The sequence below is a fragment of the Neoarius graeffei genome, chromosome 16, assembly GCF_027579695.1.
Source record: "Neoarius graeffei isolate fNeoGra1 chromosome 16, fNeoGra1.pri, whole genome shotgun sequence".
Lineage (NCBI taxonomy): Eukaryota > Metazoa > Chordata > Actinopteri > Siluriformes > Ariidae > Neoarius > Neoarius graeffei.
The window spans coordinates 16,683,488-16,711,029 of record NC_083584.1 but is presented as its reverse complement, the minus strand read 5'-3'; the positions used below and the strand labels follow the sequence as shown (position 1 = coordinate 16,711,029).

Sequence of the window (27,542 nt, the reverse complement as noted above, 5' to 3'; positions counted from 1 at the left end):
ATTGGGGAGGGGGACTTGCGAATAAAGATGTGAACTACTTTGGGGTTCCTGTCTTTCTTTCGCGACTCACCCCCCCCCCCCCCCCAGATGTCTGGGTGACACGGGGGGACTGATCTCGAGATGGTGAGGGCCCGAGAGGTAAAAGAAAAACTCTTACAGTATACAACTATCAATGTGCCGCCAATTTCCATGTAAAGCAAGAGCCCCGGCCCCCATCATGCACACTTTCTACAGAGGCACCATCGAGAACATTCTGACCAGCTGCATCACCGTGTGGTACAGCGCCTGCACCGTGTCCTGCTGCAAGTCTCTGCAGCGCATCGTGAGAGCAGCTGAGAGGATCATTGGTGTCTCTCTCCCTTCTCTAATGGATATTTATAACTCCCGTCTTACTCGCAAAGCCATCAGGATTGCAGGTGACCCCACCCACCCATCTCACAGCCTCTTCAGCCTGCTGCCGTTGGGGAGGAGACTGTGGAGTCTTCGGGCCAAAACCAGCAGGCTCAAGAACAGTTTCTTTCACCAGGCAGTCAGGAGGCTCAACTCCCTCCCTGTTCTGCCCCTCCTCCCCCCTCTGCCCCCTGCCACAGATTCTGCTCGCACACACCCCTGCCCCCCCTTCAGCATCTGATATGTCAACCTCACAGTCCGTCCCCCCCCAAACACACACACACACACACACACACACACACACACACACACATACATATAGTTAGGTCCATATATATTTGGACACTGACACAAATTTTGTTTTTTTACCTGTTTACTGAAACATATTCAGGTTATAGTTACATAATGGACATGGACATAAAGTCCAGACTTTCAGCTTTCATTTGAGGGTATCCACATTAAAATTGGATGAAGGGTTTAGGAGTTTCAGCTCCTTAACATGTGCCACCCTGTTTTTAAAGGGACCAAAAGTAATTGGACAATTGACTCAAAGGCTATTTCATGGGCAGGTGTGGGTAATTCCTTCATTATGTCATTCTCAATTAAGCAGATAAAAGGCCTGGAGTTGATTTGAGGTGTGGTGCTTGCATTTGGAAGATTTTGCTGTGAAGAAAACATGCGGTCAAAGGAGCTCTCCATGCAGGTGAAACAAGCCATCCTTAAGCTGCGAAAACAGGAAAAACCCACCCGAGAAATTGCTACAATATTAGGAGTAGCAAAATCTACAGTTTGGTACATCCTGAGAAAGAAAGAAAGAAAGAAAGAAAGAAAGAAAGAAAGAAAGAAAGAAAGAAAGAAAGAAAGAAAGCAAGCACTGGTGAACTCATCAATGCAAAAAGACCTGGACGCCCACAGAAGACAACAGTGGTGGATGATCATAGAATAATTTCCATGGTGAAGATAAACCCCTTCACAACAACCAACCAAGTGAACAACACTCTCCAGGAGGTAAGCGTATCAATATCCAAATCTACCATAAAGAGAAGACTGCATGAAAGTAAATACAGGGGGTTCACTGCACGGTGCAAGCCACTCATAAGACTCAAGAACAAAAAGGCTAGATTGGACTTTGCTAAAAAATATCTAAAAAAGCCAGCACAGTTCTGGAAGAACATTCTTTGGACAGATGAAACCAAGATCAACCTCTACCAGAATGATGGAAAGAAAAAAGTATGGCGAAGGTGTGGTACAGCTCATGATCCAAAGCATACCACATCATCTGTAAAACATGGCGAAGGCAGTGTGATGGCTTGGGCATGCATGGCTGCCAGTGGCACTGGGTCACTAGTGTTTATTGATGATGTGACACAGGACAGAAGCAGCCGGATGAATTCTGAGGTATTCAGAGACGTACTGTGTGCTCAAATCCAGCCAAACTGATTGGTCGGCGTTTCATAATACAGATGGACAGTGACCCAAAACATAAAGCCAAAGCAACCCAGGAGTTTATTAAAGCAAAGAAGTGGAATATTCTTGAATGGCCAAGTCAGTCACCTGATCTCAACCCAATTGAGCATGCATTTCACTTGTTAAAGACTAAACTTCAGACAGAAAGGCCCACAAACAAACAGCAACTGAAAACCGCTGCAGTAAAGGCCTGGCAGAGCATTAAAAAGGAGGAAACACAGCGTCTGGTGATGTCCATGAGTTCAAGACTTCAGGCAGTCATTGCCAGCAAAGGGTTTTCAACCAAGTATTAGAAATGAACATTTTATTTACAATTATTTAATTTGTCCAATTACTTTTGAGCCCCTGAAATGAAGGGATTGTGTTTAAAAAATGCTTTAGTTCCTCACATTTTTATGCAATCATTTTGTTCAACCCACTGAATTAAAGCTGAAAGTCTGAACTTCAACTGCATCTGGATTGTTTTGTTCAAAATTCATTGTGGTAATGTACAGAACCAAAATTAGAAAAATGTTGTCTCTGTCCAAATATTTATGGACCTACCTGTACATACATCTCATCGTTCATTAACACACTGAACTCAGGGACCGCGCATCTCACTTTACCTCGCTCATTTGCACTATTCCGCACTACCTCACCTTAACAGCTGCTAGTTTGTTTATACTGCTTATTTCATGTTTACCTGCTATACCTCAAGTGCCCTTGACTGTTTGTTTATTTGCACCAATTTACGTGTGTGTGTGTGTGTGTGTGTGTGTATATATATATGTGTATATATATATATGAGTGTTTAGTCTACGTCTAGTTCTTATCTAGTGTTTATACTGTTTATTTATACTGTTTATATTGTTTGTCTGAGTGTTTAGTCTATGTCTAGTTCTTATCTAGAGTGTTTATACTGTTTATATTGTTTGTTTGTTTTTTCAATTATTCTATTTTTATTTTTATTTATTGCATTGCTTGTTTGCACCGTGGGGCAGGACTGAAATTTCATCTGTGCTGTATGTCGAGCATGTATAGCATATTTGACAATAAAGTTGACTTGACTTGACTTGAAAAATAAAAAAAGTTATGAAGAAAAAACAGATGATCTCATTGGTTAATGAGGCCCATTTTGGGCCATGTGATCCTCATACAGAATATTACGGCAGTTTAATAAAAAAAATAAGCCCTTTTTTCAATCTTTGATTTCTAATATCTCAAGATTGGAAAATACATTTTAATTCTGTAAAAAGTATGTTGTTCAGCATTCAATTCTGAATTCAACGAGACCAGTTTCAAGCAATTTGGACTGAATTTGAATTTTCACCTGATATGCCTACAATTAGCAATTCATGGCACTAAACTACCTTCTCTGCACGGGCGATTGCTCTAAGACAACGAAGGAGGCTCAGCCTCTTCTAAAAATGATGAACATCGTGTAGGATGAATTGCGCTAGGCTTATGTTATAGCCGACCTTATATCATTACTATTTCAGATCCAGAATCATAGAAATATATGTGCTCAACCCAACTACAGTGCGAAATCATTCCATTATAACTTTCCCCAGTTCGCCTAATGTGTGCGTGAGTTTTTCCCCCTCGTGACAGCGCGATGCAGCCCAGCCTCAGTGGACCTCAATGGCATTTGGGAGCTCTGCGCTTGTCAATATCAAAATGCAAGATGATTATTGGACAAATACTGCGAAAACGCCCGCCCACCGGACTCCCAGCCTCACAGTGGGAGGGACATGGCAAAGCTTTCCGCAATGAGACTGGTGATTGGTGAAAGCGTCCGGATATTTTCTTTGATTGACAGATCGTTTCAAATATAGACAGGCAGCGGTGAATTTCAGTTCAGTCCCATGCGGATTTGCAAGTGCTGTGGTGTATTGTAAGAGATCAGCTTACATTTCCATTTCATTCATTACATACGGTTTCTACCAGCTTTTTTAGTTTGTATACATTTTCATTGTAAATAAAGTGCAAATATAGTGTTGTCAAGTTTGCTATCTTAGTTCCAGAAATTTCGTTTATTTGAGTGACTGAAGTTGAGGGGGCTAGTCAGCTAGCAAGAAAGCTGCGCAGGATTAGATGCCAAGCATTGGGGTTAGATGCCAAGCATTGGGGTTCCGTCGGCAGGCGTAGAGAGGAGCTTCTCCTGCTTGAAACGAGTGAAGTCATACAGCCGAAACACCATGGGTCAAAGTCGACTCAGCAACCTTGCTCTACTTGCAATTGAGAGGAAGTTAGTGAAGTCTCTAGACTCCCACCTGGTATGACAGGGTAACTGAACATTTTCTAGAAAAAAGAATTTTCTTTTAAATAATACTGATATGGTGGTGACCCACATCAACAACAGTAAATAGGCTACTTTAGTAATATGTCATGGATGGACCAAAAATATAGAATTTATTTAAAATGTTTATGCTGAGTATATTATATTGGAATATATATTTCTCTGGATATGAATTAAACGCAGCTACAATTTGGAAAACATTTTTAAACAAAAACACAGCCGAGAACATTTCACACTACAGACCTGGATTAAAAGTGAAGGGTTATCAAAATTGTCAATAAAACATTTCTCAGTCAAATATAGGGAAAGTGTCAGTGAATGAAATGTGTGGCACCCAGCTCTATGTTTGGCCCCCCAAGGTCAGTGCTTGTGCCTATTCCAGAACACTCTGCTGTTACTGCTGAGGTTCCTGACAAAGAGCTGCTTTCAATAATGATCAACTTTTAAACAACATGCCACAATTTTAAAATATAAAATGTTAAAATATACCCCCCCAACACCACCATCATGTATATTGGACAGTAGGCTAATGGGCCAAAAGAACCTATTATTTCACAGTTTGTGACCCTGCCAACAATCAGCCAGATCAGAGGCAAGAGTATGGGCAAAATTGATGTGTTTTTTCTTTTTTCTTTTAAAATCTGGAAATATCGTAACCGACCAGCCTCCCCTGTTTGAAAGACTACCAGCCGCCACTGCTTCTCTGTCACCATTAATTTGGTAGGATAGTAGCGTTGAACCATGAGTTGGCCTAATGGTTAGTGTGCCCGCCTCTCAATCGGGAGATTGTGAGTTCTATTCACAGTTGGGTCATACCAAAGACCATCATAAAAATGGTACCTACTGCCGTCTAGCAAGGCATGCTGCAATATAGATGCGAGTGGGGAGTCAAACTCTTGCAGTTACCAGAGGACTAGCCCCCCACTGTAACCCTAGCTATGTGAGAGGCCAAGGGCTATGGAGATCAGCACCACCCTATGTGCCATGTGGGAAGGGACGTTGACTTTGATAGTAGTGTAGGTACTGTTAGACAGCTAACATTACTAGCACAACATTAACCTATTCTGACTGGTTATAACCATAGCCTAGTTATAATAGTGCTCATAATTATGAAATACCAATATATATATATATATATATATAAAATCCAGTTTTTCCAATAACACAGGTTTCTACCGTTCAACCATTTCTACAACCTTAGGCAGCACAATAGTGTGGTATTTTTAATCATTTTCCATCAAAGTGTTTGAACAACCATTGACTTTCATTCATTCACACCAAAAAAATTCCCAGACCAATATGGCAGCGATGTTGGCATACAAACCCGAAGCCAATGCAGCATCTATGTTTACATCTCGATGGTCATATCTACCATATTCCCAAAGAAAATTTTAACAAGGCTGATTTGCATTGATTTAATTGCCTTCTCTTGACGTCACATTGCAATTTAGCACGATCCTTGCTAGAGCTATGGAGGACGAGATACACCAATCACAGTAATCCATAAAACTATTTTGGCTTCTGAAAGTATTTTCTGTCTGACTCACCGGCTCCCCCCTCTGGCCTGGATGACCTGGCAGTCCTTCCTTTCCTGGAGGACCCTAAAAAAAAAAAAAACATGGCAACAACTTAGAACAGAAACACACTGACCCCCTTCAGGGAACATTGATGCTATAATGATGGATAAAGCCTACATTTGGTCCCTTAGGTCCTGGATATCCATTCTGTCCCTGTGGTCCTTGAGGACCCTATGACAACAGAGTAGAGGAAAAAGATAAGATGAATGCATTTTAAGTTAAAATTTTTAAGCTGTTCTACACTGATCTGAGGAGTAGAAGTTCAGCACTTATTCTGTGCATGACTGTAAAAGAAGCCCAGTCTGTTAACAAACTGCAGGCCAAACCGTATTCTGTCTCATTCCCATTAGGTGCAAAAAAATAAAAATAATAATAATAATAAAACCCACACACTCTTACAATTTCAAACTGAAGCACAGTAATGAGCTTGGTTCCTAACATCAATGCACATTTGGCACAAGAATACATTTATAAAACTATGAAAGCTTAGTACACTCTTTACTCGAATAGCGAAAATGTACCTTGTCTCCTGTGGGACCTGGTGGGCCGTCATGGCCAGATGAGCCCTGGTAGAACAAAAGAATTCAACATATAAGAAACTCACCATGCATTCTGAGCATTTTTTATTGAAAAGCTAGCCTTCATCAAATTTTCACAGCTCCTACATTTTTTATTTATAGAGTTGCGATGTAGTGTAAGAATTGGTAAAACCACACATGACCAAGACTAAAAGAGAGAGGTGTAGATTTCCTCACCTTGGCTCCCGGTGTTCCTGTAGCTCCTCGTGGCCCTCGGCCTCCGGGTGACCCCTGTGGTGAAAGTGACATAGTCATAAATCAGTTACTCAGTACACAGCTTGACTTTATTCAATGCTATTTTCAGAATAATGCTCTAGGCCTAGTTTCCTAAAAGCAACTAAGGTTTAATTAATCAGCTTGCTCATTTAATGATGACCTTTGGGAAATTTAATTGGTTTGAGGTAGGAGATGTGGGTATTTGTAGGATATTCAAGGAAACAATTACAAAGTAGCTTGTTTACTGGAACGAATATGAAAAAAAATGGTTATCATTTCTAGACCTGAAGATGCCTTCAAAAATGTGCTATATTTCCAGTCAATGGATCATTAATTTGCATTTTTCTGGCCTTGAAATAAGCACCACCCCCAGTCAAAACACAGCTGTTCATTAGCTAGCCAAGCATGCAAGTGAAATCTCCAGTGTGTTGGCGAGATCTATGTTTTGGTTGCCTAGAAACCAAGGCAAGAAACTGGTAGTTAATGTAATGTAATAGTGTATGACAAGATTGTCTAGGGGCGGCACAGTGGTGTAGTGGTTAGCGCTGTCGCCTCACAGCAAGAAGGTTCTGGGTTTGAGCCCAGCGGCCAACGAGGGCCTTTCTGTGTGGAGTTTGCATGTTCTCCCTGTGCCTGTGTGGGTTTCCTCCGAGTGCTCCAGTTTCCCCCACAGTCCAAAGACATGCAGGTTAGGCTAATTGGTGGCTCAAAATTGAATAGTTGTTTGTCTCTATGTGTCAGCCCTGCGATGACCTGGTGACTTGTCCAGGGTGTACCCTGCCTCCCGCCCATAGTCAGCTGGGATAGGCTCCAGCTCGCCCACGACCCTGCACAGGATAAGTGGTTATGGATAATGGATCAGGGTACAGTGCAACACATAGAACACTGTTGGCCATCTATTGAATCCCGACCTAGCTCCAGCCGTCTTGCTAATGTTTTGCCCCTGGACCCAGTTAGGTCAGGATGAGAGAGCGAGGCTGACAGCTGCGCAACTCTCCCTCACTCTAATCCAAGTCACGTGCAAGTCATAACTTCAAATTCAAATTTAGAAATCGATCTCAACTCCTGAGAGTCGCTTGCTCAGGATTATCCACCATGGCAAGCAAAGCTCACCAGTGGTGCACGTGCAGCAGAGATGAAACATATCGCCCAGCCCCAGAAGAAACGAGATGCACAGAAGGCTTGAACTATCACCACCCGCACTACATCACATGTCAACGACATGTGGGTGTACCTTCAAAGCCCGGCTTGGCCCTATCAGTCACCTCCGGACCCACAACCGTCACCCACTGAATTGAAGTCATGGTCATCTTCAACCCCGAAGGACGAACATTACCATAGTCATTATCCTTGGGAAGCATGGTGGTGTAGTGGTTAGCACTGTCTCCTCACAGCAAGAAGGTTCTGGGTTCGAGCCCAGTGGCCGACGGGGGCCTTTCTGTGCGGAGTTTGTATGTTCTCCCCGTGTCAGCGTGGGTTTCCTCTGGGTGCTCTGGTTTCCCCCACAGTCCAAAGACATGTGGTTAGGTTAACATGGGGTGGCCTTGGACTGAAGTGTCCTTGAACAAGGCACCTAACCCCTAACTGCTCCCCGGGCGCTGTAGCATGGCTGCCCACTGCTCTGGGTATGTGTGCGTACTCATTGCTCACTTGTATGTGTGCATGTGTGTGTTTACTGCTTCAGAAGGGTTAAATGCAGAGGATGAATTTCACTTTGCTTGAGTGTGCATGTGTACACAAATAAAGGCTTCTTCTTCTTGATTAAGAAAGTGTCTGAAGTACGCTCCCAAGTTGCACAAAAGCAAAGCATCTGGAGATTGTGAGCTCAAACCTCAACAATGTCAAATGCATCCATGGCCGGGATGCATTTGACATCCAAGGGAGCAAAACTGGCCATACTTTGAGAATGGGAGGGATGGCATTAGTCTCATCAAAGTGACTCTAGCCAATCATGGCTGTCTGTGAGCTCCTGTATGCGAAAGACGACGGATAGCGCTTTTGTCCGAGTATATCACGCTGCTCAGTGACGCTTGGGAGTCCTGGGAAACCTGGCTCCTGTTTTTCATTAAAACTTGAGCCATGCAGATTCCCAGATGAAGGTGGGGTCAGAAGGGGATAAAGGGGATGACTTGTCTTTGCTATTCCAATTTGCCTCACAAGTATGTGAAGGCTCTAAAAATGATAAAGCGCTTGTTTTAATGCAGAGGTCATCAGAGACTTGTGTCCAGTATCCATATTTTTCATATATAAACCCTCTCTTTATTATTTATTATTGTGTCAGGCACAATAATGTGTGTGTGTGTGTGTGTGTGAGTAGGGCTATTATACTTACATTTGGACCTCTTTCACCTGCTGCACCTGGTGTACCTGCAGATCCCTGCAAAGGAAGAGGACTAGAAATGAGCACACATGTATATAGGCTACACACACACACACACACACACACACACACACACACACACAGAGTATCTGATTTCTCTCTCCCTTACCCTCTTCCCCTTCTCTCCTGGCATACCCGCCACTCCTGGAAAGCCGACAGATCCCTGCAGGCCAGAGCAGAGGCTAATCAATTAGCGTATTCCTCTCATTAATCTACTTCTAGATTTAATTAACCACAAATTAACCTCAGAAATCACATTACCATAAATAAACCCAACATTAATTGTTGTCTCTGATAATCTATTAATGAAACAGAGCCTTTAATAGCCATTAATTGGGCCTGGTTTAATTGATACCTTGAAATATTAATGTAGCAAAGAAATTTCAATAACTGCTCATTTCACATTGCTGTCAGATTATTTTTGTGCTTCATATACCAGTTAGCATTAGCAACACGCTTACCTTAATGCCTTGTCTTCCTGGATAACCGGGTAACCCTGGGACACCCAATTTGCCCTGAGGAGATGGAAGACACCAAAAATGAATGCATTCATGTTTATGCTAAATGCGACCCTGATGGAACAAATGCTTACTTTTGGTTTCTAAATGTGTGGCATGATTGGTGTAAATACCGTATATCATGTATATAATGATCAGACTTTCATAAATGTTTATAGTGTGAGCACTATCTATTAAAAGATTTAACCTCATCTCAGGTTCATGTCAAATGTTTTCCATAGTGTTCTAACCTTTTCATCTGAATAAATTTGAATATGTTGTTTAGAACGAAAATGGAGACAAATTTATGAAGTCATACATTATTATTTACAGTGCTCTCCACAATTATTGGCACCTCCTTGTAAAGATTAGTAAAAAGGGTTAGAAAAAATCCACCTTTTGGTGAAGTTGCTTCATCTCACACTGATATTACGCTCTGAGAGCGCAATATCCCCTGCTGATAACTATGCAATAACTCTGGTAAAATGCGACTGAACTGAACAAAATTGCAATATGCATATGTGGCAGCGGGGGCGTGGTCAAGCACCGGTCTGTGACAGGAGGGCGGAGTCAGGGAAGGTAAGTGGCAGATTCACTTCACCTGAGAGCAATTAACGTGTTTGTGTGTCTTCCCAGGGACCGCGCCCTATTTAGGGAGGGAGAGCGAGAGCAGAGGAGATCTCTCCCGAACCAGACACCTGATGTGTGTGTGTGCGCGTGTGTCTGTGTTAAGCAGATTGTGTTCCCTGAAAAGTGGAAACAATAAAACGATTTGTTGAACCTGATCTCTGTCCTGCCGTCCTCTGTGCTCCACCCACACCTAGGGAAAGCTACAGTGGTGCCGAAACCTGGGAAATGGAGCACCAACCCAGCAGCCCCATGGAATCCTCCCCGTTCACCGACCTGGTCCACGCCCTCGCCACGGCTCAGCAAAGCCAGCACCAGGCGCTCGTCACACTCCGAAAGGAACAAGAGCGGCGCTTCGATGCCCTGGTGCTGGCCCAGCAAGAAGATCGCAAGGCGTTCCGGCGTCTCCTCGCGTCGGCGGGGCCCACCAGTGCTCCGGCCGCGGGCCCGTCTCCCCTCACCCTAACTAAGATGGGCCCGCAGGATGACCCCGAGGCTTTCTTCACGTTATTCGAGCAGGTCGCTGAAGCCTCGGGGTGGCCGATGGAGCAGCGCGCGGCGCGCCTCCTCCCCCTCCTGACGGGAGAGGCGCAGCTGGCTGCACTACAGCTCCCCGCCGATCGCCGGCTGGCCTACGCCGACCTTCGCCGGGCTGTCCTTCAGCGCGTGGGGCGCACGCCGGAGCAGCAGCGCCAGCGCTTCCGCGCGCTGCGGATGGAGGAAGTCGGCAGCCCGTTCGCGTTCGGCCAGCAGCTCCGGGACGCCTGCTGGCGGTGGCTGAGGGCCGAAGATCGCGACGCCGAGGGAATCGTCGATCAGGTGGTACTGGAACAGTTCATCGCCCGCTTACCAGCAGGAGCCGCAGAGTGGGTCCAGTGCCACCGCCCGGCGTCGCTGGATCAGGCAGTCGAGCTGGCGGAGGATCATCTGGCGGCTGTCTCGGCGGCAGGACAGCAGATGTCGACATCTCTTCTCTCCTCTTCCCTTTCTCTCTCTCTCTCCCCTCCTTCTGTGTCCCGTCCTCGCCCCATTCCCCCACCGCGGAGGCGGGGGCCGGCACCACCCCTGCCGGCCCGCCGCACCCGCGGTGCCCTCCCGTTTCTCCCTTCTGTGTCTGTCTCTCCCCCACCTCAGGTGAGTGAGCCCCAGAGCACCGGTGCAGAGGGGAAGCCCGGGCCGGTTTGCTGGCGCTGCGGGGAACCGGACCACCTTCAACAGCAGTGCACAGCAATGGAAGTGGGCGCGGTGGTTCGGATCCCCGACGCGCCAGAGGCCGCCCTCGATCGGGCCGGAGCGTATCGCATACCGGTGAGTATCCAAGGGGCTACATATCAGGCGTTGGTGGATTCTGGTTGTAATCAGACCTCAATTCGCCAAAGCCTGGTTCAAAACGAGGCATTGGGGGGAGCACAAGGGGTGAAGGTTTTGTGTGTGCACGGGGATGTTCACAGCTACCCTTTGGTGTCGGTCCATATTATTTTCAGAGGGGAAAAATTTATAGTGAAGGCGGCGGTTAATCCTCGCCTTACCCACTCGTTAATTTTGGGGACTGATTGGCCGGGATTTCGGGGTTTAATGACGCGCCTAGTAGAGAGTGGGTCCTGCCAGTTGACAGGGGGAGGTCCCGGTGTCGTTTTGGCGGGAGCAGCTGTCGCAGAGCCGTCTACGTCATCTCCGCGTCAGAGTGAGGAGCCGCCGGCTCCTCCTCTCTCTATTGGGGAATCCCTCGCGGATTTCCCATTAGAGCAGTCGCGAGACGAGACTCTGCGGCATGCGTTTGACCAAGTGAGAGTAATCGATGGTCAAACGCTCCCGCCGAACGCCACCCCGTCCTTCCCCTACTTCGCGATTATGAAGGATAGGTTATACCGAGTGACGCAGGACACTCAAACTAAAGAGCGAGTCACGCAGCTTTTGATTCCAAAGAGCCGCCGGGAATTGGTATTCCAGGCGGCTCACTTTAATCCCATGGCTGGACACTTAGGGCAGGATAAAACACTAGCCCGAATAATGGCCCGATTCTATTGGCCGGGGATTCGCGGCGATGTCCGTAGGTGGTGTACGGCATGCCGCGAATGCCAGTTAGTAAATCCAGCGGCCATTCCAAAAGCGCCATTGCGCCCTCTACCGTTAATCGAGACCCCGTTTGAAAGAATTGGGATGGATCTCGTCGGGCCATTAGATCGGTCAGCACGAGGGTACCGCTTTATATTAGTTCTAGTGGACTATGCAACGCGGTACCCGGAAGCAGTGCCTCTGCGCAATATCTCAGCACGCAGTATTGCAGAGGCACTCTTCCGCGTCATCTCCCGAGTTGGAATCCCGAAAGAGATTCTGACTGATCAAGGCACTACGTTTATGTCACGAACACTACGCGAACTGTATGGGTTATTGGGGATTAAGCCGATCCGCACCAGTGTGTATCACCCACAAACGGACGGTTTAGGAGAACGGTTCAACCGCACCCTCAAAAATATCATTAAGAAATTCGTAAGTGAGGACGCACGTAATTGGGATAAGTGGCTCGAACCCTTGCTGTTCTCAGTGCGAGAGGTCCCTCAAGCCTCCACGGGGTTCTCCCCGTTCGAATTATTATATGGGCGTAAGCCGCGCGGCATCCTGGACGTGCTGCGGGAAAATTGGGAGGAGGGACCTTCACAAAGTAAGAATGAAATTCAGTACGTTATGGACCTGCGCGCAAAACTCCACACGCTCACCCACCTAACTCAGGAGAATTTGCGGCAGGCCCAGGAACGGCAAGCCCGCCTGTACAACAAGGGTACGCGCCTTAGAGAGTTCACACCGGGAGATAAAGTACTCGTACTCTTGCCCACGTCGAGCTCCAAATTAATCGCCAAGTGGCAAGGACCCTTTGAGGTCACACGGCGAGTCGGGGACGTCGACTATGAGGTGAGGCGAACAGACAGGGGTGGGGCGCTACAGATTTACCACCTCAATCTGCTCAAACTCTGGAACGAGGAGGTCCCCGTGGCGTTGGTGTCGGTAGTTCCGGAGAAGGCGGAGCTGGGGCCGGAGGTTCAAAAAGGGAATTTGGCATCACGTACCTCTCCGGTCCCCTGTGGAGACCACCTCTCCCCGACCCAACTCACGGAGGTCGCCCAGTTGCAGGCCGAGTTTTCGGATGTGTTCTCGCCCCTGCCCGGTCGCACGAACCTCATAGAACACCACATAGAGACACCCCCGGGGGTGGTAGTGCGTAGCCGCCCTTATAGACTACCCAAACACAAAAAAAAGGTGGTTCGGGAAGAACTTCAGGCCATGCTCGAAATGGGCATCGTCGAGGAGTCCCACAGCGACTGGAGCAGCCCGGTGGTCTTGGTTCCCAAGGCCGACGGCTCGGTCCGGTTCTGTGTGGACTATAGAAAAGTCAACGCGGTGTCTAAATTCGACGCGTACCCAATGCCTCGTATTGATGAGCTGCTCGATCGACTAGGCACGGCTCGCTTTTACTCGACACTGGATTTAACGAAGGGATATTGGCAGATCCCCTTGACTCCATTATCCCGGGAGAAAACGGCCTTTTCCACACCGTTCGGCTTACACCAGTTCGTCACACTTCCGTTTGGGCTGTTTGGGGCGCCCGCTACGTTTCAGCGGCTGATGGACCGGGTCCTCCGGCCCCACGCCACCTATGCGGCCGCCTACCTGGACGACATTATCGTTTATAGTAACGACTGGCAGCGGCACCTGCAACACCTGAGGGCCGTCCTTAGGTCGCTGAGACGGGCGGGACTCACGGCCAACCCAAAGAAGTGTGCGATTGGGCGGGTGGAAGTACGGTATCTGGGCTTCCACTTGGGCAACGGGCAGGTGCGTCCCCAAATTAATAAGACAGCAGCGATTGCGGCCTGCCCGAGGCCCAAGACCAAAAAGGGGGTGAGACAGTTCCTGGGGCTGGCTGGCTACTATCGTAGGTTTATACCTAATTATTCGGACGTCACCAGCCCGCTGACTGACCTCACTAAAAAGGGGGCGCCAGATCCGGTCCAGTGGACGGAGCAGTGCCAGCGGGCTTTCTCGGAGGTAAAGGCTGCACTGTGTGGGGGGCCACTTTTACACTCCCCTGACTTCTCTCTCCCTTTTATGTTACAGACGGATGCGTCGGACAGAGGGCTGGGGGCCGTTTTGTCCCAGCAGGTGGAGGGGGAGGATCGCCCGGTCCTATACATCAGCCGGAAGCTGTCAGTGCGTGAGGGGCGCTACAGCACGATTGAAAAGGAGTGCCTGGCGATCAAATGGGCGGTCCTCGCCCTCCGGTACTACCTGCTGGGGCGCTCTTTCACCCTCTGTTCGGACCACGCGCCCCTCCAGTGGCTCCACCGCATGAAAGATGCCAACGCGCGGATCACCCGTTGGTATCTGGCGCTCCAACCCTTTAATTTCAAGGTGGTCCACAGGCCGGGGGCGCAGATGGTCGTGGCGGACTTCCTCTCCCGTTAAGGGGGGGGGGAGTCGGCTGCGGGCCGGACGGCTGCCCGGCCTGAGTCGGGCGGTGGGGGTATGTGGCAGCGGGGGCGTGGTCAAGCACCGGTCTGTGACAGGAGGGCGGAGTCAGGGAAGGTAAGTGGCAGATTCACTTCACCTGAGAGCAATTAACGTGTTTGTGTGTCTTCCCAGGGACCGCGCCCTATTTAGGGAGGGAGAGCGAGAGCAGAGGAGATCTCTCCCGAACCAGACACCTGATGTGTGTGTGTGCGCGTGTGTCTGTGTTAAGCAGATTGTGTTCCCTGAAAAGTGGAAACAATAAAACGATTTGTTGAACCTGATCTCTGTCCTGCCGTCCTCTGTGCTCCACCCACACCTAGGGAAAGCTACAGCATATTACTGACAGATAACAAAGAATCCTGCCAAGTTTGGTGAAATTCCTCCAAAATTGTGAGAAGAGTTGATTTCAGAAGAACGTACACCCTCATGAAATTGTCGAAGTACAAGTTATTTAATAAAGGGTCAAAACTCTGGTAAAATTTTCACAAATGAAATTAAATCACAATATGCGTATTACTGTCATATAACAAGGACTTTTGCCAAGTTTGGTGAAATTCCTCCAAAAACTGTGAGAGGAGTTGATGTCAGAATGAAAACACACACTCATGAAATTGTCAAATTATAATTTTGTTAATCAAGAGCTGTAACTCTGGTAAAATGTGACCAAATTTTACGAAATTACAATATGCGTATTAGCGACATATAAGAAAGAAGGCCGCCAAGTTTTGTGAAATTCCTCCAAAAATTGTGAGAGGAGTTGATTTCAGAAGGTGAGCACCCTTCCCGGGATGGATGGATGGATGGATGGACGGAAATCACCACGACATAATCCTCCTTTGGGCCTTTTGGCCAGCAGAGGATACAAATTAGAAAAATCCAACCTTTGATTGAAATAAATTTATTCAGAGAAAAACAAATCCCTCATCAAGAAATAATTATTTTCAACAAAAAACACACGTGCCACTATTATCGACACCCCTGGAAATGATCGCGAACACATAACTGAAGCATGTTTCCTATTTAAACTGTACATTTTTTTTTACTTGATTGGAGTATGTAGGAACTTCCAAGCTGTAATCCATGACTTCCTGGTTAACCGGGGAACAAATATGAGGTGACACAGAGACCAAATTCCCTCAACATTAACATGGGAAAGATAAGAGAACACACAAACTACATGAGGGAGAAGTGTGTTGACCTTGATAAGTCAGGGAATGGCTATAAAAAATAGCTACTTGTCTGAAAGTGTCAATTTTTACTCATCTCATCTCATTATCTCTAGCCGCTTTATCCTGTTCTACAGGGTCGCAGGCAAGCTGGAGCCTATCCCAGCTGACTACGGGCGAAAGGCGGGGTACACCCTGGACAAGTCGCCAGGTCATCACAGGGCTGACACATAGACACAGACAACCATTCACACTCACATTCACACCTACGGTCAATTTAGAGTCGCCAGTTAACCTAACCTGCATGTCTTTGGACTGTGGGGGAAACCGGAGCACCCGGAGGAAACCCACGCGGACACGGGGAGAACATGCAAACTCCGCACAGAAAGGCCCTCGCCGGCCACGGGGCTCGAACCCGGACCTTCTTGCTGTGAGGCGACAGCGCTAACCAGTACACCACCGTGCTGCCCTTCAATTTTTACTGTTAGGGCAAAAATAAAAAAAATAAATAAGTGGACACCAACTGGAACTGTTACTGAAACAAACTCGCCTGGAAGAGGAGCCGAGTTTATTTTGCCCCCATGTACAGTGAGGAGGAGGATAAGAGAGGCAAAAAAATCCCCAAGGATTACTTTTGGTGAATTACAAGAAAAAGTAAAATCTTGGGGTTTCCGAGTCTCCAAACCCACCATCAGACTCCACCTCCATGCCAACAGATTATTTGGAAGGTTCCAGAAAAAAAGCCTTTTCTGTCAGTTAACCACAAATATAAGCGCCTGAAGTTTCCGAAATGTAATGACAACTTTGACTCGAACCGTGTTCTCTGGTCTGATGGAACAAAAATGGAGCCTTTTGGCAACAAACACTCAAGGTGGGATTAGTATAAAAAGCAGGATGGCTATAATGAAAAGAACCCGATCCCAACTGTAAAATATGGTGGAAGTTCTGTGATGTTTGTTCTGGAGCTGTTTTTCCTACAAAGACCTGAAAACCTTGTTAGGGTCCAGGGTATCATGGACCCCATGACATTCCAGGACATTTTAAACTAAAATCTGGCTGATTCTGCCAAGAAACTAAAACTGGGTTGTCATTGGATCTTCCAGTAGGACAATGATCTGATGTCCAAATCAGTATAAAAATGGTTCACTGAGAATCACAGAATCAAGCTTCTGCCCTGGCCGTCTCAGTCCCCTGAGCTGAACCCCAGTGAAAACCTGAAGAGGAGAGAGCACAAGAGAGGGTTGAGGACCCTGGATGATCTGGAGAGATTGTGTAAAGAGGAATGGGCTCAGACGCCCTGCTCTGTATCTCCAACCTTATAAAATGTTATAGGACAGACTCAGTGCTGTTGTCTCATCTCATCTCATCTCATCTCATCTCATCTCATTTTCTTCCGCTTATCCGGGGCTGGGTCGCGGAGGCAGCAGTCTGAGCATGGAAGCCCAAACCCTCTCCACAGACACCTCGGCCAGCTCCTCAGGAAGAACACCGAGGCGTTCCCAGGCCAGCCGAGAGACATAGTCCCTCCAGCGTGTCCTGGGTCTTCCCCGGGGCCTCCTCCCAGGGGGACATGCCTGGAACACCTCCCCAGGGAGGCATCCAGGAGGCATCCGAAAGAGATGCCCGAGCCACCTCAGCTGATTCCTCTCGATGTGGAGGAGCAGCGGCTCTACTCCGAGCTCCTCCCGAGTGATTGTGCTTCTCACCCTATCTCTAAGGGAGCGCCCAGCCACCCTGCGAAGGAAACTCATTTCGGCCGCTTGTATCCGCGATCTTGTTCTTTCGGTCATTACCCAAAGCTCATGATCATAGGGATCAGTGCTGTTGTATGAAGTATTACATGTATTCTTTTTTTTTTTGAAGAAATGTATTTCAATTAAAGGTTGGATTTTTCTCATTTTTTCTGTGTGAGATGAAGCGACTTCACTAAAAGGTGGATTTTTTTTTAACCTTTATAACTAATCTTTCCAAAGGGGCCAATAATCATGGAGGGCCCTGTATGGTGTCTTGATATACAGCAGGGGTCACCAAACTTTTTTCTCTGGGGGCCACATTGTCGTTCCTGACTGTGATGGGGGGCCGGGGTCGGGTCAGCTATATCACATAGAATTGTATGACCCAGACAAATATGACCACCAGCAGGCCTCATTGTGTAGTAGAGATTACTAGCCTGTCACGGCCATCCCCACTATTATATCCCCACTATTATATCCCCACTACTATATCCACACTACTATATCCATACTACTATATCAGCACTTGATTCCTGGCACATATTTGTTTATCTTTACTAGTGGTTTGCAAAAGTAGTAATCAAGTCTTCACACTTTGTTTTAATTTGAAATACCACTGACATTCCATTTATTTATTTTCTAATAAAAATAACATCAAAGCTGTCAAGGTAAGAAACATCTGCCTATTTGAGGTGATTGACACTGGCAAAGGTGAGTGGAAAATTATAAATTGTAGGTAGGCCTGTTGATATTATTAATAATATAAATAATAATTGTATGCAGCACTTAATAAAGGTCAAATAAATAGGCCTATAAAATAAATACATTTAAAAAACCAGTGAAATTATAATAATATGAGCAATAGATCACAGCAGTTGTGCTGTGTCCTGCACGTCATTGCTCTCATCCATGGCCAAAGCAAAAAACTCGAATTCTGACGCTTTCTCATTCAGCTGGTCATACACGTTGTCCCCCAAATCTTCGTTTCGCCTGCTCATAGTAGGTGCGGAGAGACTCACCGCATTGAGCGCATCCTTCTTGTCGGGACACACCTCCTCGGCCACAGCAAGCATGCATACTTTAACAAAGTCCCCATCAGTAAACGGCTTTCCATGGGTAGCTAGTAGGTGAGCTACCTTATAGCTAGCTTGGACAGCAGCCTGGTTGATCTGGGTTTGGTGAAGGAATACATTCTGTTGTGCAGCCAGTCTGCATTTCATCCTCCGAATCCTGTCTTCTCTTGTTTGCCCTCGCAAACTAGCATACTCTTTGTGGCGGGTTTCATAGTGACGACGCAGATTATATTCTTTGAAAACCGGCACACTTTCTTTACATACAAGACAAACTGCACGGTCCTTACACTGAACGAAAAAATAATCGGTGGTCCACTGTTCTTTAAAAACTCTGCACTCTCTGTCAGCTTTTCGCTTACCGCTAGCCATTTTGCTGTCCTGAACACTGACAGTTCTCTGCGCGTGCGCTGCCTGTCACTGCTTGATCGCGAGCATATGACGAAAATTCGGAAAATATGAATAGTTCATTTTATAACTAAATATCAATTTTAATTGATAAAATCAACAAAATACAAGATGCAGACATGTTATTATTTGCCAAAAAGCAATTTAAAAAAATAGGCCATGACCACTTTTGTGGATTGCCTCATAGGGCCGGTTCAAGTGATGGGGGGCAGAGGGGCTGGGGGGCCGGTCAAAGGGGGGTGGCGGGCTGGATCTGGCCCGCGGGCCATAGTTTGGTGACCCCTGATATACAGTATTTACTAGATATTTAGTCTTGTTAAGAAAATATAAAATGAAAACAGTCATTTGATTTTGCTTTGAAATACAGAATTGTGTTCGCAGACATGAATACGATGATATACGTGTATGTAATTAAATTATTCTGATGATGCTTTTAATATCATGACATTATTATTTTTTCTTCACAGTTGTGTGTAGTGTACGAACGGCTACTGCGTCACCTTTTCTCCAGCAATTCCTGGAGGTCCAGTTTCTCCAATAGGTCCTATCTGGCCCTTAAACCCCTCTGGTCCATCCTCGCCACGGGGTCCAGAAGGCCCAGTATCACCCTACACACACACACACACACACACACACAGAGAGAGAGAGAGAGAGAGAGAGAGAGAATTACAACTTCTGTCTTATAGTAAGCACTCTATCTCAAATCCATATCCTGGAAGACGACTTTAAAAAATGGACGCTGTTTGAAACGGCGATAAAGGGCTCTTACTTGATCTCCGTCAGATCCCATGTCACCTTTGCTCCCTGGGAAGCCATCTTCTCCCTGCCGTGAGCAGAAGAGAACCGCTCATCCATCACTAACTGAATTTCTCACTATATTGCACACCAAGCTCTTTTTTTTTTACTTTGGTGCAGGAAATATGAGCTCACCAGGCAAGTGTTATAGAAAACAATTTATCTGGAGCCCCTGTTATTGGCATGGAACGCAGCCAGGGCTTATCTTTGCCAATGATAAGTGCAGGGGGAGTAACCTTTAATTCTTCACAGTATCTCTGACTTCTGAGAGAAAGAAGACAGAGAGAAAGACAGAGAGAGATGGAAAGTCGTTTCTTTCTCATACCTTCTCTCCTTTGCTTCCTTTCAGACCTCGCACGCCGTCAGCACCCTGTCGGAGAAGAACAAAAGGCATCAGGGATGCTGCGCGAGTCTCAGCACGCGCTATCGCCTCCGGGAGAAAAATACCGACCCCAGGCAGAGAGGCTCAGATATCCACATCTCCGACTGACCGCACAAACTGCTTTTATAGCACGATACACACTGAGAAAATACACAGACACACACCTTCCCTTTCTAGTTCATATCTAGTGCACTGTAAAAAATGTCCGTAGAATTAACAGTGAATTTATGTAAAATCATGACATAAAAAAACTGTAAATACAAAAACAATGAAGCAGTGTGTAATTTACATCAATATACTGTAAAGCTCCTAACCAAATACCACTGTTAATTTAACAGTAAGAATATGTTGAATTGATCATATTTTTTTGTAGAATTTACAAATTGTTGTAGTTTAAACACAGACAAACTGTAATACTAGAATAGAATGTGATAGTTAAAATTACATCATTGCCCTGTTAAAAAAATAAAAAAATGTCAGTAGAGGCTCTCCGGCACATTTCGTAAAACTCTAAATCAAATAAAATATCTGTCTAATAGATCATTGCTTGTAACCATCATTTTGGAGCCACAAAAACCAATAATCGAGAACACTCGCAATTCATTCCTAGATGCTTTTTTATTGTACAATGAATATCCGTAAAATTAACAGTTATGTATTGATTATTGTACATTGAATACCTGTAAAATTTACATTTAGTTATCATTAATTGTACATGGAATCCCAGTGAAATGTACAAGTTATTCTGTAATGTTGTTTACATTTCACTGTATTTTTAACAGGATTATTCTGGCAACCGGGCGGCACGGTGGTGTAGTGGTTAGCGCTGTCGCCTCACAGCAAGAAGGTCCGGGTTCGAGCCCCGTGGCCGGCGAGGGCCTTTCTGTGTGGAGTTTGCATGTTCTCCCCGTGTCCGCATGGGTTTCCTCCGGGTGCTCCGGTTTCCCCCACAGTCCAAAGACATGCAGGTTAGGTTAACTGGTGACTCTAAATTGACCGTAGGTGTGAATGTGAGTGTGAATGGTTGTCTGTGTCTATGTGTCAGCCCTGTGATGACCTGGCGACTTGTCCAGGGTGTACCCCGCCTTTCGCCCGTAGTCAGCTGGGATAGGCTCCAGCTTGTCTGCGACCCTGTAGAACAGGATAAAGCGGCTACAGATAATGAGATGAGATGAGAATTTGCTTATTTTCAGTTAAATCGTATCTCCTCCCTCCCTCAGTTCTCAATGGATTTCCATTCTGATTGTTTTATTTGAAAGAACTCGACCTTCTGCACAAAACTTGGTCATTGTATTGTCAATATTTTGCTAACGAACAGCTAATTAGGTCACCTTAATGAATTTTGGGACTTCTCATTAGAATTGTATCTCGTCTCGGAGTTCTCACCCGATTTCAGTTCTGATTGATGTTTTGGGTCGATCTTCCCTTGAGGAACAAAGCTTGGTCCTTTGTTTGTTGATTTTCCTGTTGTAAACAATTTGTTTACAACTTTGTTTATTTTCCATTAAATCATATCTCCTCCTTTGATTATCAATGGATTTCAGTTCTGATTGGTTTATTTGAAAGAACTAGACAACTTTTGCACAAAACTTGGTCACTGTTTTGTCAATTTTTTGCTAACAAATGAGTAATTAGGTCAACTTCACAACTTTTGGGACTTTGCATTAGAATTGTATCTCCTCTCTCATTTCTCACCCGATTTCAGTTCTGATCGATGTTTTGGGTCGATCTTCCCTTGAGGAACAAAACTTTGTCATTTGTTTGTTGATTTTCCTGTTCTAAACAATTTGTTTACAACTTTATTTTCAGCTAAAGCATGTCTCCTCCTTCAGTTCACAGTGGATTTCAGTTCTGATTGTTTTATTTGAAAGAACTTGACCTTCTGCACAAAACTTGTCAATTTTAACTAACAAATGAGTAATTAGGTCAATTAAACGCATTTTCTTCTGACTAGAATTGTATCTCCTCTCTCATTTATCATGCGAATTCGGTTCTGATCGATGGTTTGGGTCGATCTTCCTTCAGGGAACAAAATTTAGTCCTTTGTTGATGTTCCTGTTGTAAATTAGTCGTGGAGGTCGGGCCTCTCTCACATTGTCACATTTCAGTTCTGTTTGATGTTTTGGTCGTCATGGTTATTTTGATGGCGGGTCAGATGAGCTACGTCCTTGACATTCCTGTAAAAACTTATAATCAGGATATGGTGAGGTTTTCTGTAAGGAAATGTTTCTTTAACATTTATGGAAGGAGTCTCCAGTGTTAGAGGTAAACCTTTTATTTTTGTAATTCAATTTTTTTTTATGTCTTTGCACTTTTGTGGTTTGTCAGTAACATGAGAAATAGTTTTTGTTTGTTTGCTTATCTATTTGTCTACAAAAGCCACAAAGAAAATATTATATAAGATTAAAAATGTCACCAATATAAATATTTATTAAATTAATTCATGTTAAATTCGTTCATAAATTTATGAGTAAATGTATATCATTAATTTAATGTAATTCATTTTTAATTAAATTAAATCAAATTGAATTATTTTAAATTAAAATAAATAAAGTTTAATATGCTTTTAATGAAATCTAATCATACCACCTTTTTTATTTAAGTTCTTTTTCTTTTTTTGTTTGTTTTTTCCTCATTTATAATCATCATGGTATCATTTTTTTTCTTACGGGCAAAACATCAGCAAATCTTTTTTTAATTTATTTATTCACTTATTTATTGATGTGAAATTGCTTTTAATACGTAATATTTGGCTCGGGGATCTTGCCAAAAATAATCAGCATCATATTTAATGCGTGTAAACACCATTTACATTTTGTAAAAAAAAAAACCTGCAAGTGTAAATATGGGTTTGGCTTTGTTTAGAAATCCAGATTTATAACATTGCTCATAAATATTCATCTCATCTCATCTCATTATCTCTAGCCGCTTTATCCTGTTCTACAGGGTCGCAGGCAAGCTGGAGCCTATCCCAGCTGACTACGGGCGAAAGGCAGGGTACACCCTGGACAAGTCGCCAGGTCATCACAGGGCTGACACATAGACACAGACAACCATTCACACTCACATTCACACCTACGGTCAATTTAGAGTCACCAGTTAACCTAACCTGCATGTCTTTGGACTGTGGGGGAAACCGGAGCACCCGGAGGAAACCCACGCGGACACGGGGAGAACATGCAAACTCCGCACAGAAAGGCCCTCGCTGGCCACGGGGCTCGAACCCGGACCTTCTTGCTGTGAGGCGACAGCGCTAACCACTACACCACCGTGCCGCCGCTCATAAATATTAAAATATATAAATAAGACAATTAATTAACATTTAAAATGATGAAATAATAAATGTATTTTTGTCTTGAATCACAAGCAGGACAATGATGTAACTCTGTGTGTGTGTGTGTGTGTGTGTGTGTGTGTGTGTGTGTGTGTGTGTGTGTGTGTGTGTACAGAGACTTTGTGCACATGAAAGCAATCACTAAAACGGCATTTTATCACCTAAAAAACATTTCCAAACTAAGAGGACTTATGTCAAAAAATGATCTGGAAAAACTTATGCATGCCTTCATCTCTAGTAGGGTTGATTACTGCAATGGCCTTTTCACAGGCCTGCCAAAAAAGACCATCAAACGACTTCAGCTGGTTCAAAATGCAGCGGCTAGGGTTCTCACACGAACAAAAAGAACAGAACACATTACTCCAATTCTAAGGTCCCTTCACTGGCTTCCAGTAAGCTACAGAATTGACTTTAAAGCATTGCTGCTGGTGTACAAATCTCTAAATGGTACAGGGCCCAATTACCTCTCTGATATGTTGCAGCGGCCTAACCCAATCAGATCTACCAGATCGCAGCAGCAAAATTTACTGTTAAAACCTGTTGTTAAAACAAAGTGTGGTGAAGCAGCTTTTAGCTACTATGCAGTACAGCTATGGAACCAACTCCCAGAGGACATCAAAAATGCTCCTGCTGTAGGCAGTTTCAAATCTAGACTAAAGACCAAGCTGTTTTCAGATGCTTTCTGCTAAATTATTAATATTGCCATCTCTACATGTTTTAAGCTCTTAACTTTTACAGTCTCTGCATGTTTTAAATTTTACTTAACTTTTATTCTATTTTATTCTGCTGTTTTTTTTAACTGAACTTTTACTTCATTTTATTATTTTATTTCTACTATTGTTTAATTCTTATTATTTTTCTTCCCCATTTATTTTATGTAATTTTATTTTCTATTGTTTACTGTTTTGCTTTTACTTCTGTAAAGCACATTGAACTGCCACTGTGTATGAAATGTGCTATATAAATAAACTTGCCTTGCCTTGCCTTTGTGTGTAATATTCGTATAAGACGATTGATCGTTTTAATCTAGTCAAGTCACAGTAACTAAATGAGTCTTTATTGGTATTTACATAACAATAAGTGTGCAGTGACAGATTGTTTATTACGTTGGCTGACAGTCAGAAGCTATAAAAGCCATATGCTGCTCATATTCCATTTTTTCTTCTATGTAGCTTTTTCAGGATAATACCTGTGAAGCAGAATGGTGTTGTGACATCAGACTGCTACACCTGAAATATTGGCCCCCTTATTCATTGGCAGCTCCTTATGGTCTGATTACACGAATAGATCTCATAGTGATGCTTTATTGGTGTTTACAAATACATGAAAAAAAAAACTCAAACCTGAAGATCATCGTACATGATAGAAGAACACAACAGATACAACAAATATGCTTCGCTGCATGAAATAAATCAAACAGAATAATATAAGAGTGGTTTCTCACTCTCTTGAGTATCTCACATGACGTCCAAACTGTAACCAGAACACTCTTACCAGTCCTGGCTAGAATCGCCTAACTAACTAGCCTTGAGTAGATGTATTATTATCTCATCTCATCTCATTGTCTCTAGCCACTTTATCCTGTTCTACAGGGTCGCAGGCAAGCTGGAGCCTATCCCAGCTAACTATGGGCGAAAGGCGGGGTACACCCTGGACAAGTCGCCAGGTCATCACAGGGCTGACACATAGACACAGACAACCATTCACACTCACATTCACACCTACGGTCAATTTAGAGTCACCAGTTAACCTAACCTGCATGTCTTTGGACTGTGGGGGAAACCGGAGCACCCGGAGGAAACCCACGCGGACACGGGGAGAACATGCAAACTCCACACAGAAAGGCCCTCGAACCCGGACCTTCTTGCTGTGAGGCGACAGCGCTAACCACTACACCACCGTGCCACCCTGTATTATTATTATTATTATTATTATTATTATCTCATCTCATCTCATTATCTCTAGCCGCTTTATCCTTCTACAGGGTCGCAGGCAAGCTGCAGCCTATCCCAGCTGACTACGGGCGAAAGGCGGGGTACACCCTGGACAAGTCGCCAGGTCATCACAGGGCTGACACATAGACACAGACAACCATTCACACTCACATTCACACCTACGCTCAATTTAGAGTCTATTATTATTATTATTATTATTATTAGTAATAATCATTTTAGCTTTGGGGGCAGAAAATACAGAGAATGTGAGCAGCCTGTGTGATCTGTCTGCATGCAGTCACAGTTAAAGTAGATCCTCACATCACACATCAGAGCAAAAACTCTGGAATATTGGAAATAAAATCATTTTCATTCAATGTGTCACAAACCATTTTTTCACTCACTGACAAGACTAATTTTTCATCAGCACTTTGTATTCTGTGTTTGTTTTTCTTGCTTTGACCCCCCACCTGATGTGTTCGGAGGGAGACAGAAGTGGCTCGGAGCTTTTCTAAAAAGTCTTTTTGAATTTTGCGAATTTTTGGCTCCATCGTGGCCGAATAAAACTTCATGAGAGCTTTTTAAAAGCCACCCAGCATACACACACACACACACACACACACACACACCAGATTCCAAAAAAGTTGGGACAAAGTACAGATTGTAAATAAAAACGGAATGCAATGATGTGGAAGTTTCAAAATTCCATATTTTATTCAGAATAGAACATAGATGACATATCAAATGTTTAAACTGAGAAAATGTATCATTTAAAGAGAAAAATTAGGTGATTTTAAATTTCATGACAACAACACATCTCAAAAAAGTTGGGACAAGGCCATGTTTACCACTGTGAGACATCCCCTTTTCTCTTTACAACAGTCTGTAAACGTCTGGGGACTGAGGAGACAAGTTGCTCAAGTTTAGGAATAGGAACGTTCACCCATTCTTGTCTAATGTAGGATTCTAGTTGCTCAACTGTCTTAGGTCTTTTTTGTCGTATCTTCCGTTTTATGATGCACCAAATGTTTTCTATGGGTGAAAGATCTGGACTGCAGGCTGGCCAGTTCAGTACTCGGACCCTTCTTCTACGCAGCCATGATGATGTAATTGATGCAGTATGTGGTTTGGCATTGTCATGTTGGAAAATGCAAGGTCTTCCCTGAAAGAGACATCGTCTGGATGGGAGCATATGTTGCTCTAGAACCTGGATATACCTTTCAGCATTGATGGTGTCTTTCCAGATGTGTAAGCTGCCCATGCCACACGCACGAATGCAACCCCATACCATCAGAGATGCAGGCTTCTGAACTGAGCGCTGATAACAACTTGGGTCGCCCTTCTCCTCTTTAGTTCGAATGACACGGCGGTCCTGATTTCCATAAAGAACTTCAAATTTTGATTCGTCTGACCACAGAACAGTTTTCCACTTTGCCACAGTCCATTTTAAATGAGCCTTGGATGTCTGCGCTTCTGGATCATGTTTAGATACGGCTTTTTCTTTGAACTATAGAGTTTTAGCTGGCAACGGCGGATGGCACGGTGAATTGTGTTCACAGATAATGTTCTCTGGAAATATTCCTGAGCCCATTTTGTGATTTCCAATACAGAAGCATGCCTGTATGTGATGCAGTGCCGTCTAAGGGCCCGAAGATCACGGGCACCCAGTATGGTTTTCCGGCCTTGACCCTTACGCACAGAGATTCTTCCAGATTCTCTGAATCTTTTGATGATATTATGCACTGTAGATGATGATATGTTCAAACTCTTTGCAATTTTACACTGTCAAACTCCTTTCTGATATTGCTCCACTATTTGTCGGCGCAGAATTAGGGGGATTGGTGATCCTCTTCCCATCTTTACTTCTGAGAGCCGCTGCCACTCCAAGATGCTCTTTTTATACCCAGTCATGTTAATGACCTATTGCCAATTGACCTAATGAGTTGCAATTTGGTCCTCCAGCTGTTCCTTTTTTGTACCTTTAACTTTTCCAGCCTCTTATTGCCCCTGTCCCAACTTTTTTGAGATGTGTTGCTGTCATGAAATTTCAAATGAGCCAATATTTGGCATGAAATTTCAAAATGTCTCACTTTCAACATTTGATATGTTGTCTATGTTCTTTTGTGAATACAATATCAGTTTTTGAGATTTGTAAATGATTGCATTCTGTTTTTATTTACAATTTGTACTTTGTCCCAACTTTT

At 44.5% G+C, this 27,542-nt stretch overlaps 1 protein-coding gene across 6 annotated transcripts in view; it reads right to left on the bottom strand.

Moving 5' to 3' along the window:
• Positions 1-27,542, bottom strand: part of col5a3a (collagen, type V, alpha 3a) — a 243,094-nt gene that overhangs the window by 69,993 nt on the left and 145,559 nt on the right. For all 6 annotated transcript variants that reach the window (XM_060942576.1, XM_060942577.1, XM_060942578.1 and 3 more), the window contains 10 exons: positions 20,014-20,058; positions 19,663-19,716; positions 19,394-19,501; positions 9,348-9,401; positions 8,996-9,049; positions 8,839-8,883; positions 6,468-6,521; positions 6,234-6,278; positions 5,830-5,883; positions 5,683-5,736 (listed from right to left, as the gene is read on the bottom strand). In XM_060942576.1, coding sequence (XP_060798559.1) covers positions 5,683-5,736; positions 5,830-5,883; positions 6,234-6,278; positions 6,468-6,521; positions 8,839-8,883; positions 8,996-9,049; positions 9,348-9,401; positions 19,394-19,501; positions 19,663-19,716; positions 20,014-20,058 — 567 coding nt within the window. The remainder of the gene's footprint in view (positions 1-5,682; positions 5,737-5,829; positions 5,884-6,233; positions 6,279-6,467; positions 6,522-8,838; positions 8,884-8,995; positions 9,050-9,347; positions 9,402-19,393; positions 19,502-19,662; positions 19,717-20,013; positions 20,059-27,542) is intronic.